General features: G+C 46.4%; 1 protein-coding gene across 1 annotated transcript in view; it reads right to left on the bottom strand.

Annotated features, from left to right (window-relative positions):
• The window catches only part of ADGRA2 (adhesion G protein-coupled receptor A2), a 275,657-nt gene that overhangs the window by 16,125 nt on the left and 245,540 nt on the right, over window positions 1-13,992 (bottom strand). Inside the window, exons 9-12 of the mRNA XM_073618235.1 lie at window positions 9,537-9,729; window positions 6,373-6,522; window positions 4,050-4,211; window positions 380-598 (exon numbers count right to left, since the gene is read on the bottom strand). Coding sequence (XP_073474336.1) covers window positions 380-598; window positions 4,050-4,211; window positions 6,373-6,522; window positions 9,537-9,729 — 724 coding nt within the window. The remainder of the gene's footprint in view (window positions 1-379; window positions 599-4,049; window positions 4,212-6,372; window positions 6,523-9,536; window positions 9,730-13,992) is intronic.

Below are 13,992 nucleotides of genomic sequence, written 5' to 3'. Positions count from 1 at the left end.
TAAATTGACGGCACTATATACCGCGAGTACCTGTAATAAATAAATAAATAAATAAAACAATCTCTGAATAGTGCCTGTGTTTAGGATGCAGCAGGGCAGCCACTCGGCATGGGACTTGGAAGCTAGTGGAGATCAATGTATTAGCCATTTAGTATCGGTGCCTATTACAATCATTTCCAGCTTCCACAGGGATTCCACAGATATGGAATATACATAGCTGCATTTTATCAAACTGGACCAATGTAACTATGTAAAAATATCCATACCTGGATTAAGAATTCATCTTGAATCGAAAGTGAGAGGAAGTTGACCAAAATCATACTACTGTTGGATTCCAGTTCTGCTGCGGTCAAGCTTTGCAGTTACGTTCAGTAGGTACCTTGATGTGGAAGTTTGCCAAAGAGACGTTGGTTTGTCCCGTGGTACATCGGAGCTTCAGCCTCTGGTCGGTATGTGTGTTGACTTCTTGTTCTTTCCTCTCCCTGTCCTGCTTGTGGCCACCTCGTCCCCCTTCTCTTCTCTGGTAGGCTGTGCAGCTTAGTCCAACAAAGCTGTTGGGCTTGATAAGGAAGGCTTCCAATGCAATGTTCCGTGTGCTCTACCGGTACAGAGAATTAACATAATTGTATAAATTAGAACCAAAATGAATGTTTGCAAATCATAAAACAAGCACAGGTAGATACAGAGCAACCCACTGACATGTTTCCACCTCAGATGGCCTTAGTCGTGGCCAAGGGTCCCCAATCTGTTGGCTGTATTGGTTCTTCCAAACAGTTTTTACAGATTCTACTGTAACAGTGCTGCCAGTATAAATACCGCACAGAGAATCAACTGTTAAATGTAGAATTATTTTTCTTCAATGTATAAAGTCATATAATTTGGCCCTAATCTTAGTCTAGCTGTAATATTAAGATAATCAGCTTTATTCACCGTAAGTAAAAGTTTTTGGTTCACTGACTATTGCATCAATAAATGTTATAATTATATTATACTGTGCTGTAGGAGGAGTAGAAAGAGATAGCCCGGCTGCCACACACCTCACCTGGCCCAAGTGGATAGCAGGTAAAAGCAGCCTCAGCTCGATTCATCCAAGCCATGCCCCTAACATGTTTCGTCCCCCCCAGGGCTTAATCATGGAGGTTTTGCATATTGTGTTACAAAATTAATTTAAATTCATCACATTGCAGGACAACCAAAATAACTTAAAAATTGGAATTCTTGAATCAAAAGCTGGTTATATACAGTTGGGTCTTCTTTCAAATGTTCATACTAAAATTCTGAAAGCTCATCTGGAAGTGCCAAACCCCCCCCCCCTTTCATTTGATCCTCTTTTCATTGCTCTTCTACTCTTTTTTTCACTATTCTTCGCTTTCTCAAGGATAAGTCTTTCTTTTTTCAGTAGCTTATGGATACCAATAATTAATTTCTAGGTCCTCTGATATTAGGAGGCTGACTGTTGATTGACTGATATGATTTCCTGCACTTTGCTTTTTTGCTGACTTCTTAAATAAGTCTGTATAAGATCTACAGCCATGGCCAAAAGTTTTGAGGGTGACACAAATATAAATTTTCACAAAGTCTGCTGCCTCGGTTTTTATTATGGTAATTTGCATATACTCCAGAATATTATGAAGAGCGATCAGATGAATTGCAATTAATTGCAAAGTCCTTCTTTGCCATGAAAATTAACTTAATCCCCCCCCCCCCAAAAAAAAACATTTCCACTGCATTTGTGAAGAAGTCTTCAGGGCACCCAAGAAAGTCCGGCAAGCGTCAGGACCGTCTCCTACAGTTGATTGAGCTCCGGGATCGGGGCACCACCAGTCTAGAGGAGGAGATCGGGGCACCACCAGTGTAGAGGGGGAGATCGGGGCACCGCCAGTGTAGAGGGGACGATTAGGACACCACCAGTGTAGAGGGGGAGATTGGCGCACCACCAGTGTAGAGGGGGAGATCGGGGCACCGCCAGTGTAGAGGGGGGGATCGGGGCACCACCAGAGTAGCGAAGGAGATCGGGGCACCACCAGTGTAGAGGGGGAGATCGGGGTACCGCCAGTGTAGAGGGGGGATCGGGGCACCGCCAGTGTAGAGGGGTGATCGGGGCATTGCCAGTGTAGAGGGGAAGTTTGGGTAGAGGGGGAGATCGGGGCACCGCCAGTGTAGAGGGGGGGATCGGGGCACCGCCAGTGTAGAGGGGGAGATCGGGGCACCGCCAGTGTAGAGGGGGAGATCGGGGCACCGCCAGTGTAGAGGGGGGATCGGGGCACCGCCAGTGTAGAGGGGGAGATCGGGGCACCGCCAGTGTAGAGGGGGAGATCGGGGCACCACCAGTGTAGAGGGGGGGGATCGGGGCACCGCCAGTGTAGAGGGGGAGTTTGGGGCACCGCCAGTGTAGAGGGGGAGATCGGGGCACCGCCAGTGTAGAGGGGAAGATCAGGGCACCGCCAGTGTAGAGGGGGAGATCGGGGCACTGCCAGTGTAGAGGGGGAGATCGGGGCACCGCCAGTGTAGAGGGGGAGATCGGGGCACCACCAGTGCAGAGCTTGCTCAGGAGTGGCAGCAGGCGGGTGTGAGGGCATCTGCATGCATAGTGAGGATAAGACTTTTGGAGGATGGCCTGGTGTCAAGAAGGGCAGCAAAGAAGTCACTTTTCTCCAGGAAAAACATCAGGGACAGACTGATATTCTGCAAAAGGTACAGGGATTGGACTGCTTAGGATTGGGGGAAAGTAATTTTCTCTGATGAATCTCCTTTCTGATTGTTTGGGGCATCCGGAAAAAAACCTTGTCCGGAGAAGAAAAGGTGAGCGCTACCATCAGTCCTGTGTCATGCATCCCGAGACCATTCATGTTGGGGGTGGGTTGCTTCTCAGGCAAGGGTGTGGGCTCACTTACTATTTTGCCTAAGAACACCACCATGAATAAAGAATGGTACAAAAACATCCTCTGAGAGCAACTTCTCCCAACCATCCAAGAATAATTTGGTGAGGAACAATGCCTTTTCCAGCATGATGGAGCACCTTGCCATCAGGGGAAAAGTGATAACTAAGTGGCTCAGGGAACAAAAAAAAATCAAAATTTTGGGTCCATGGCCAGACCTTAATCCCATTGAGAACTTGTGGTTAATTCTCAAGAGGCGGGTGAACAAAAACAAAAAAAAAACACAAATTCTGACAAACTCCAAGCATTGATTATGGAAGAATGGGCGGCCATCTGTCAGGATGTGGCCCAGAAAGTTGATTGACAGCATTGCAGAGGTCTCGAAAAAGAAGGGTCAACACAGCAAACATTGACTCTTTGCATAAACTTCATGTCATTGTCAATAAAAGCCTCTGACACTTATGGAATGCTTGTCATTATACTTCAGTATCCCATAGTAGCATCTGACAAAACGATCAAAGAAGACTGAAGCTGCAGACTTTGTAAAAATGTAATATTTGTGTCATTCTCAAAACTTTTGGCCAGGGCTGTACTCTGTAAACCGAAGAGCAAATTATGAAGACGTGTTCCTATTTGGATCTAGACATGTGCAATTCGTTCCGAATCAAAATTCGGACAAGTTTTTGTTGTTATTCGGAAATTCTGATGTATCTTAATTCCGAATCACAATAGTAACAAAACGAAATTCATCTGAAAATAATTAAATTCAAATTCGAAGTTGAATTTGATTCAAATATGGAAAACGAATATGAAATGTAAACATATTGCAATTCTTAGATGTGAAAAATTCATCAGCCGCATTTGAATAAAAAAAAAAAAAAAAATTCTAATTCGAACTTTCCAAATTCAGTCGAATTGGGAAAATTTGAATCGAATTTAAAAATGAAACTAAACTAACAAGTTCCAAAAAGGAATTTAACTAAATGAAAAAAGATCGAAAAAAAACAAATCTTTTCGTTCTGCACATGTCTATTTGGATTTACTTTGTACTGTTTTGGTAGCTGCAATACACTCCCCTTCCCGTGTTCTTATACCAATACACTCGTAATCCATTGATTAGGTATCATGGAACAAACTTGACACAGAAAATATTGAGTAAAGAGCGCCTACCACAGAGAGGTCCTGAGAGCTGCTGCTGACTGTCAGGTTGGCAATCTTCTCCAAGGCCTGGACCATGCGGCTGCAGGCTTTATCTTCTACCTGGGCCATCCATAAGATATGGTCGTCCACCAGCATCATGTTACTGGCCATCTCCAGCATCACATCAGCCAGCTGAAAGAACGAACAATATCCTCACCTTATTATTTTGCAACCTTGGGCTCTGATCTGTCACCAGAGGACCACAATATACAAAGGAACTATTTCTGAGAGCCTGAATAATGGCAACCTGAGCATTCAGCTCCTATAAAGATTTACATTGACATTTGGAGCATGGGCGCCATTCACAGAACACCTTGAACTTTTCTCAATGGATAAAAGGCATTCTTTAACCACTGTATAAACAGAAAAGTCAGTGCTTCTACCCATACAGCACATAGATAGCAGAGCTCCCAGGTGCTCGATCCACAGTTGACGCGTTTCAGCCTATAAGGCCTTAGTCATAAGGCCTTAGTTATGACTAAGGCCTTATAGGCTGAACCGCGTCAAATGACTTAATCTGCGTTTGTTCACTGTGGCTATTCAATAAAATGAAGAAATTTTAAGAGCAATAACCGGAGAGCGGATCATTTTTTCTGCATTATTTAACCACTTCAGCCCCAGAAGATTTGGCTGCTCAATGACCAGGCCATATTTTGCGATTCGGCACTGCGTTGCTTTAACTGACAATTGCGTGGTCATGCGATGTTGTACCTAAACAAAATTGATGTCCTTTTTTTCCCACAAATAGAGCTTTCTTTTGGTGGTATTTGATCATCTCTGCAGTTTTTATTTTTTGCGCTATAAACAAAAAAAGAGCAACAATTTTGAAAAAAAACACAATTTGTACTTTTTGCTATAAAAAATATCCCCAATTTTTTTTTAAAAAAGCTAATTTTTTCCTCAGTTTAGGCTGATATATATTCTTCTACATATTTTTGGCAATAAAAATCGCAATAAGCGTCAATTGATTTGTTTGTGCAAAAGTTATAGTGTCTACAAAAAAGGGGCTAGATTTATGGCTTTTTTATTATTATTATTTTTTTTTTACTAGTAATGGCGGCATTCTCGATTTTTATCGAGACTGCGACATTATGGCGGACACATCGGACACTTTTGACACATTTTTGAAAGCACTGACAATTATACGGAGATCAGTGCTATAAAAGTGCACTGATTACGGTGTAAATGTCACTGGCAGGGAAGGGGTTAACACTAGGGGGCGTTCAAGGGGTTAACTGTGTTCCCTCAGTGTGTGTTCTAACTGTAGGGGGAGGGGACTGACTATAGGAGATGACAGATCGTTGTTCCTAGCTATTAGGAACTCACAATCTGCCTCTCCTCTCCTCACAGAACAGGGATTTGTGTGTTTACATACACGTCCCTGTTCTGCCTCTCATGCCCGCGACCGCCGGCCATGAGCATCGGCACACCCGCAGTGCAGCGGGGGCGCGTGCCTGCTATCCCGCTTAAAGGAGCCGACTTACAGCAGCATAATGACAGCGGCTTGTCGGCAAGTGGTTAAATTGGACGGGGTGATTAAAATACAAGATGTTCTGTGAATGGCACCCATGCCAAGTAAACGATCCCTGTGATCAATATGTAGCCACCTGGCACAGGACCTGGAAGACAGCGGCAATTACTGTAGTAGTGGATGCTACTATAGCGATTCCCTGCTTCCATATTGGTCCCTCCTGTCTCCTGCCCACCTCCTGACCTTGACCTCGGCTTGTTTAATGGATCTCCTCTGCTTGCTACCTGTCTTGACCTCGGCTTCCACCTGCCCTCGTCTCCTCTGTTACCCACCTGGCACCGAATCTTGGCTTGAATTGACTAACCTCTGTCTCAGCGACCCTAGTTACCTGCTACATCTCACAGGCGCCATCTGCCTTCAGCAGCCCCGCAGCACATCAGCGGTGTTCCTGAGCCTTTTTTGCAGGCGACCTGTGCTACTTTGGGCCTGACTCTTCCTGTATCACCTCCTGGGGAGTCTGGAACTTAGCTGCAAGGGAAGCCCTCTCTCCACTGGCCTCCAGCACTTTGGTACCTGATAGCAGCTCAGTGTAAATTCTTGTGTTGCTATGGCTATTTTAGTGATTTTTCACAGCATAAATGGAATAGTACATTTGAGCTACCATGCACTGTTTTTAGAAGCTAGGATTCCCCCAATTTATATGCTAATGAACTTGTTGGACTGGTTCAACCACACCCTTTTTTAAAAAAAAAAAAACGGTAACTGCACAGAAAATGTTCATGGTCATTTACCAATTAATAGATTGTGATAAGTTATTCTTACATCTTTGACTTGATCAACCGAATCCACAAACTTCTCTATCATTTTAGCCACATAGATGACATCCATCATATCCGAGAAGCTGCCCGCCTCTGCGGTGTACATTCGTAGTTGCTGAGCCAAGGTCAACACATTGGACGCATTAACAGGCATCTGAAAGACACAGTCATTGTACATTATATCTCATTTATCGGTATACAATGTATACATCACATCAAGGATCAACACTACTGTACAAAACTCATCTAATGCAAATATTTAGAACAGCGGGTTGGCCTCATCTTGGAGGTCTGAAATCCAACTTAGAAAGGCCTTAAACAAATCTTAGCTTCCCCCATGCTGGGCGAAGGTCCACTTTAAGGGAATTACATCATCATTAAAGAAAATAATATAAGATATAAAATTGGCACACAAACCATTTTGTAATTTATTGTTATTCAAAAATTACCTTTCAATTTTTTTCTCAAGCTGCTGTAATTTTCTAAAACTAAAAAAAATCTATGAAATATGGAGTCCTGGAGGTGTTCTGTTTACAGCATGCCCCCATAATTGTTATTTCCTGCTTGGTTGGCTTTTCCCAGAAGCCTGCACTGAGATGCAAGTCAAGTTTTAGGCATCCTCTGCAATACTAATTTCATAGTTGGTGGCGAGGTTCTTTCTAAGGAATGCAGACCCTGCCACTTTCCTCATCAGAACACTGAGAGTGCAGCGGGTGATTATAATGAGCCAGGCCCTCCTGTTCAGTATCTTGTCTTGCAAGTAAAAATTGAAACAAACAGCTATTTCTTTAGAACAGAACAAGGTAGGAATCTGCTGCAGTTTCTTAAAATCATTGCAATGTACATAGATCACCCAGAGCGGAGGGGTTTTTTCCCTCAAAAAAAACAAAAAACGATAGTTATATTTTAAATAGAAAAAGAAAACCCCCTTGGGAAAGTGGGACTTTTGAAGTGACCAATACACCAATGGTATCACATTTTAAATGTTCCTCTCACTAGCAGAAGCTCACCTTTCCTTACTCCCCATCTGCTCCATTGCCAGGAGTGAAGAAAACACCCTGTACTTCTGGGTATAGAGGAGTATGTAGGCAGGGGCAGTCTACTTTCTCAACCGCAGTGGCCTTGCAGCTGAAGAGGAAGTCGAGAGGAACAAAGTCCCACTATGGTTCCCTGGGTCACTGGGGAAACTATCTGGTTGGATGCTGCCGCCCCATGTGACTCTGGCAGCCATCTTGGGTCAGGCAGAGCCTTTTTAAGGCCCTGGATCCCAGTTTTAGTGCACTTTATATAAGTGGGTAGCGTAGGGAAAGGTAGAGACAGTGCTAGCAGTAAGCAAAGGTTCCTGATAAGGAGGGAAAGCATAGGGTCGCAACTCCTCTGGACAGGCTGTATTCTGCCCTCTTTACAGATGCTGTCAGTCCGACTGAAATCTGCTCTCTTCATGTTGCTGGAAGCCATGAGTGTACCTGATTGACTACGCCTCCCACTGGGATTGTTGTGAACTGTTGCTGCATTACTTCAATACAAGTTTTCTTTGTACCTGACTGTGTGAATTATGGCCGTCCCATCACTCCGCACCCCACCCACAAGTAAGTGATTTACTTCCATTCTTCACATTTGGCAAGGCAGGTGTTTGCTGATTGGTCCAACAGTCACATGGGGCCAAATAGACAGCCCTAAGCTTCAACCAGAGCAATTCAGAGCTTACACAAGTCTTTATTTCCTCTTTCTCAGAAACTGAATGGAGCAGCTGGGAAGTTCAGGACTAGTGCTTATGTGCTGCTGGGGAGGGGGCATTAAAGTGTGCCTGTTGCTTTGCCCCTCATGGTAGCCACAGCCAAGTACTGTATGCAATACTTTTTAATTTGCAGTAACATTTAATTTCTCAGGACCTGGTTTTATGATATCCACTCCCTTCTTCCAGTCCAAAACCTCACCTGTTGCAGAGAAGAGTAAAATCCCCCCCCACCCCATGTTGGCCATGGCAGGTGTATGCACTTACTAAGTACAAGTACAAAAGTATTGTGACGCCTGCCTTTACATGCACATGAAACTTTAATGGCATTCCATTCTTAGTCCGTAGGGTTCAATATTGAGTTGGCCCACCCTTTGCAGCTATAACAGCTTCAACTCTTCTGGGAAGGCCGTCCACAAGGTTTAGGAGGGTGTCTATGGGAATGTTTGACCATTCTTCCAGAAGAACATTTGTGAGGTCAGGCACTGATGATGGACGAGAAGGCCTGGCTCGCAGACTCTGCTCTAATTCATCCCAAAGGTGTTCTATCGGGTTGAGGTCAGGACTCTGTGCAGGACAGTCAAGTTCCTCCACCCCAAACTCGCTCATCCATGTCTTTATGGACCTTGCTTTGTGCACTGGTGCGCAGTCATGTTGGAACAGGAAGGGGCCGTCCCCAAACTGTTCCCACAAAGTTGGGAGCATGACATTTTCCAAAATGTCTTGGTATGCTGACTCCTTAAGAGTTCTCTTCATTGGAACTAAGAGGCCAAACCCAACCCCTGAAAAACAACCCCCACACCATAATCCCCCCTCCCCCCACACCATAATCCCCCCTCCACCAAATGATTTGGGCCAGTGCACAAAGCAAGGTTCATAAAGACATGGATGAGCGAGTTTGGGGTGGAAGAACTTGACTGGCCTGCACAGAGTCCTGACCTCAAACCGATATAACAATTTTCGGATGAATTAGAGCAGAGACTGCAAGCCAGGCCTTCTCCTCCAACATCAGTGCCTGACCTCACAAATCGCTTCTGGAAAAATGGTCAAACATTCCCACAGACACCCTCCTAAACCTTGTGGACGGCCTTCCCAGAAGAGTTGAAGCTGTTATAGATGCAAAGGGTGGGCAAACACCATATTGAACCCTACGGACGAAGACTGGGATGCCATTAAAGTTCATGCGCATGTAAAGGCCAGGTGTCCCAATACTTTTGACAATATAGTGTATGTCATATATCAACAATAGACTACACTAAATATTAAAGCAGCCAATAGAAATCAGTTAGCTGGTATCCATGTGAAGTAAAGGATAAGTTTTGGGCAGACAAACTTTTCATTAGTCCAATCCTCCTCTTAGGGCAGTCATCGGAGTAAAGGACAGAAGTCAATCTACGATGGCTTGAGTGATAATCGTCTGATGTATTACTCACCAGTACGAAGGTATAGAGAATCCTGGTGAGGTCATTGGTGTACAGACAGTTGGAGTAATCGCCTTCCTCCCAGTGCCCCGACCGATCACATCGCCGGGAAGCCTTCTGTCCAATGCCGTTATTGGAGATGGTTGTAAAAGGATACTGCAGGCAAGGCTGATAGGCAGTAATTCCCGCCAGAGTGCGAGGCCACCTGCAAGAAGAAGGTCAGGATTATTGAATGATCAATTTTTATATATAAAGGAAAAGCCTAAAAACAAGTCAGGAACATCATGTAGCCATCAGAAAGGTTGTGCCACAGCAGTAAGGCTCGTTCTCATTCACATGTGCATAAATGTACACATGTTTTTGGACATGGGAGCCTAAGTGTGAAAGAATGTGCATAGGAACTCGTACACAAAGACGTATGGGAAGGTCCACCACAGATACTGGCGCCTACGTGGACTATTTAAACCTGGGCCCTGCATGGGGTCATTTCTGGATGGTCTTTCAGCTTTTATCTGTTATCCTTGATCCTGAACCTGCTTGACTCTGTTATTGACCCGAATTTCATCTACCCCTGCCTGTTTATGTCTGCTGCCCACCTGTGTTACCGACCTCGGCCTGGACTCTTGACCAAGATTTTGCCAGTCGATTCTTTACCTCGTTGCCTGCACATTGCCAACCTCTGTTCTATCTGACCTTGATCTTGCTCTTGACTTGGTGTCTTTCTGCGCATCTGTCACTGAACTTGGCTGGTGACCCGGCTCTGCCCTCGACCGGTCTGGGTGAAGTTGGGGTTCCCTCTTTGCTGTACTTTTTCTGCTTACCTGACACCAGCACTTGCAAGGTCAAATCCACAGTTCAAAGCTTTCTGGCACCTGCACCCTTCCATGCCTTAGCAGTCCCTGTTCCAACCTTCAGGGGTGCCTCCAAGAGGCCTGTGGGGTGGGCTTAAGGCACCCTGGTGGGGACACTGTGGAACTACACTCGTTTATGCCGGAGCCGCGGTCATGTGAAATCAACATTGAGGCGGAACACTGGATTTAGAGGCGAGCAAAGCAAATTGCACAGTGAACACTTTGTAATCCGTGGCCGTATGATGACACTAATGCACTGCATACATACCTTCTGTTAGAGATCACCACTCCCCAGGTGTGCAGCATTCTCGGAGCTCGTTCTGCAGAGCTTCTACCGGTCTCCACCAACTCGGCAACCCCCCGTCACCTCACTCCCACTGACAATGTCCTGTATATTACCAATGGAGGCAGGAAACACATTCATCCATAACTCCATGTTTGTTCTCCTCCCAGAGCCCCTTCTACATCTCTCCCTGTGACTCCAGGCTGGGTCGCTGGGTACTGTGTGCCACAAAATCGGTACCAGTATGTGGGGAACCAGTCGCTAGTGAAAGGGGCAAGCATAACATCCCTTTACTGCCAGAGCATCTGTCAACACAAGTCCATATAGAGCCACAGGCTCTAGACCCCACTGGGAACCCTGACTGGCCCCCCCCCCCCAAAAGGGGTGGTTCAGACCAACAGCATAATGGCTGCATTTTGCAGTCTTTCCCTAGCCAACCTCTTTGAACACTAATGAGACCCCATTTATACGGTATGACCTGTAGGTGGTAGTAACCTTCCTGAGAAGAGTGGTAAAACTTGGCCAGCAACATTGACCCTTCATTCTCAAGATTCACCAGCTCAACAGGTCAACCAAGAACACGGTGCAAAAAAAAAATACAGTGTAGCAAATGGTTCTTATACACCAATACATTTGAATTAACCACCCCCAGATGAAATAACACAACAAAAGAAAAACCTTTGACACACAGAATATTTTGGAGGCACCTGCTTACAGGCCACCCTCATCATCTAAATTAAACTACAGGAGGGGGCGGAGACAAGACCAGTCACCCTGCACAAGGAGAGAGAGAGAGAGCAGAGCTGTAGGAGGGGGCCAGTAGGCTCCACCCATTACAGGCTGCCTGGAGGAAACTGCAGGAGGGGGGCGGAGACAAGACCAGTCACCCTGCACAAGGAGAGAGAGCAGAGCTGTAGGAGGGACCCAGTAGGCTCCACCCACTACAGGCTGCCTGGAGGAAACTACAGGAGGGGGTGAAGACAAGACCAGTCACCCTGCACAGGGAGAGAGCAGAGCTGTAGGAGAGGCTCAACTGGCTCCACCCATTACAGGCTGCCTGCAAGAAACTACAAGAGGGGGCGGAGACAAGACCAGTCCCCCTGCACAGGGAGAGAGAGCAGAGCTATAGGAGGGGCCCAACTGGCTCCACCCACTACAGGCTGCCTGCAAGAAACTCAGGAGGGGGCGGAGACAAGACCAGTCCCCCTGCACAGGGAGAGAGAGCAGAGCTATAGGAGGGGCCCAACTGGCTCCACCCACTACAGGCTGCCTGCAAGAAACTCAGGAGGGGGCGGAGACAAGACCAGTCCCCCTGCACAGGGAGAGAGAGCAGAGCTATAGGAGGGGCCCAACTGGCTCCACCCACTACAGGCTGCCTGCAAGAAACTCAGGAGGGGGCGGAGACAAGACCGGTCCCCCTGCACAGGGAGAGAGAGAGCAGAGCTATAGGAGGGGCCCAACTGGCTCCACCCACTACAGGCTGCCTGGAGGAAATTACAGGAGGGGGCGGAGACAAGACCAGTCCCACTGCACAAGGAAAGAGAGCAGAGCTGTAGGAGGGGCCCAGCAGGCTCCACCCACTACAGGCTGCCTGGGGGAAACTACAGGAGGGGGCGGAGACAAGACCAGTCACCCTGCACAAGGAGAGATAAAGCACACCAAGATTCAAGAAGACACATAACCAATAGATTTAGACAATATTTGCTTATTGCGGACATCACTTTTAAGCACAAACCTGACAAAAAATGTGTGTGTGTGTGTGCTTTTTGATATATGAACGTAATAAAATAATATCATATAAAATAAAAAAATAATACAAATATAATATTAAAACAATATAACATAGATTGGATTTCCATAAACTGCTTTTCTCTGTGGTCAGTAAATGACACGACCTTCCCTGACCTCACTTTATCTTATGTGCGGCGTGATTAAAGGTGGAGTTCTCCTTTAAGAGCAGCTCAGAATTATACTAATAATACATTTTATTCTACGTTATGGTAATTTCAGAACTCTGTGGTGGAACAGTCCGAATGAGGAACCTGGCAGCTGGTCCCTGTGGGAATATTTGCAATAAATTAAAATAAATATGTAATCCTGCCTGAGTACACAGAGCTGTTAGGATAGACACAGCCAGCAGGGGGCCCCAGGGATAGCACTACACAGACCATGTCCATATAAACCCGCAGGATAGTTTATAATACATGAGGAGGACACAGTCATTTAAAGTGGTATTAGAACCCAAAACAAAAATATATTAAAGTGTTTGTAAAGGTTTAGATTAAAAAAAAAAAAAAAATGTTATCATTATCTGCTCTGTGTAATGGTTTTGCACAGAGCAGCCCGGATCCTTCTCTTCCCATGTATTGTATTGTTTGTAGAGGCTCTCACAAGAGGGGACAATGGGGAACGGGATACTCCAAAACACTTGCACACAAGTCTGCAGAGGACGCTTCTTCACAACAGTAGCCAGTGGTGTCGCTAGAGGGTGGCTTCTGGGACTATAGCCCCGAATCTGGGGACATAGCCACGAGTTTCTAGGGTGACCAGGGCGGGTGCTGAGGCAGAGGGGCGGGGGGGGGGGGGGTCTGCCCCGGGTGCCACGCACTGGCAGGTTTCAGGCTGGCGTTGCCTGCTGTGTCAGCTTTAATTTGAATCCCTGGGCGCTCGCCATCACAAAGTCCCGCCTCCTGGTATGCCTCCTTTGACAGACATGCCGGGACATGTGCTGCCTATCATAGGTGGGAGCCGATCCAGAAGGCGGGACTTATGTGACGGCGGGCACCCGGCGATTCAAATGAAAGATGATAGAGTGGGAGACGCAGGTCTGTGTGATGATCCAGCCGGCTCTCCTCTTCCTTTCCTTTCTGATCCTAGGCACAGGTGAGGGCGATGTGGGCACTGGTGAGGCTGCATTGCTGGGCACATTTGAGGCTGTGTTCCTGGTCCCAGGTGAGGCTGCATTGCTGGGCACAGGTGAGGCTGCATTGCTGGGCACAGGTGAGGCTGCATTGCTGGGCACAGGTGAGGCTGCATTGCTGGGCACAGGGGAGGCTGAGATGTAGGCACAGGTGAGGCTGCATTGCTGGGCACTGGTGAGGCTGCATAGATGGGCACAGCTGAGCCCTGCAAGCTTTATGTAGCACACTCCTGAGCCCTGGGGGCTCTGGGGACCCTGATGTAATGAGGGGCTCTAGGGACCCTGATGTAGGTAGGGAGGCTCTCTGCGGACCCTGATGTAATGGGAGTCCACACTCAGATAATGTAAGGATATTTCATGTTATATATACATATATATATATATATATATATATATATATATACACACACACAC

Source organism: Aquarana catesbeiana, linkage group LG03 (assembly GCF_042186555.1).
Source record: "Aquarana catesbeiana isolate 2022-GZ linkage group LG03, ASM4218655v1, whole genome shotgun sequence".
Taxonomy (NCBI): Eukaryota; Metazoa; Chordata; class Amphibia; order Anura; family Ranidae; genus Aquarana; species Aquarana catesbeiana.
Note: the sequence above shows the minus strand (reverse complement) of the source record. Positions and strands in the feature narration are given on the sequence as shown.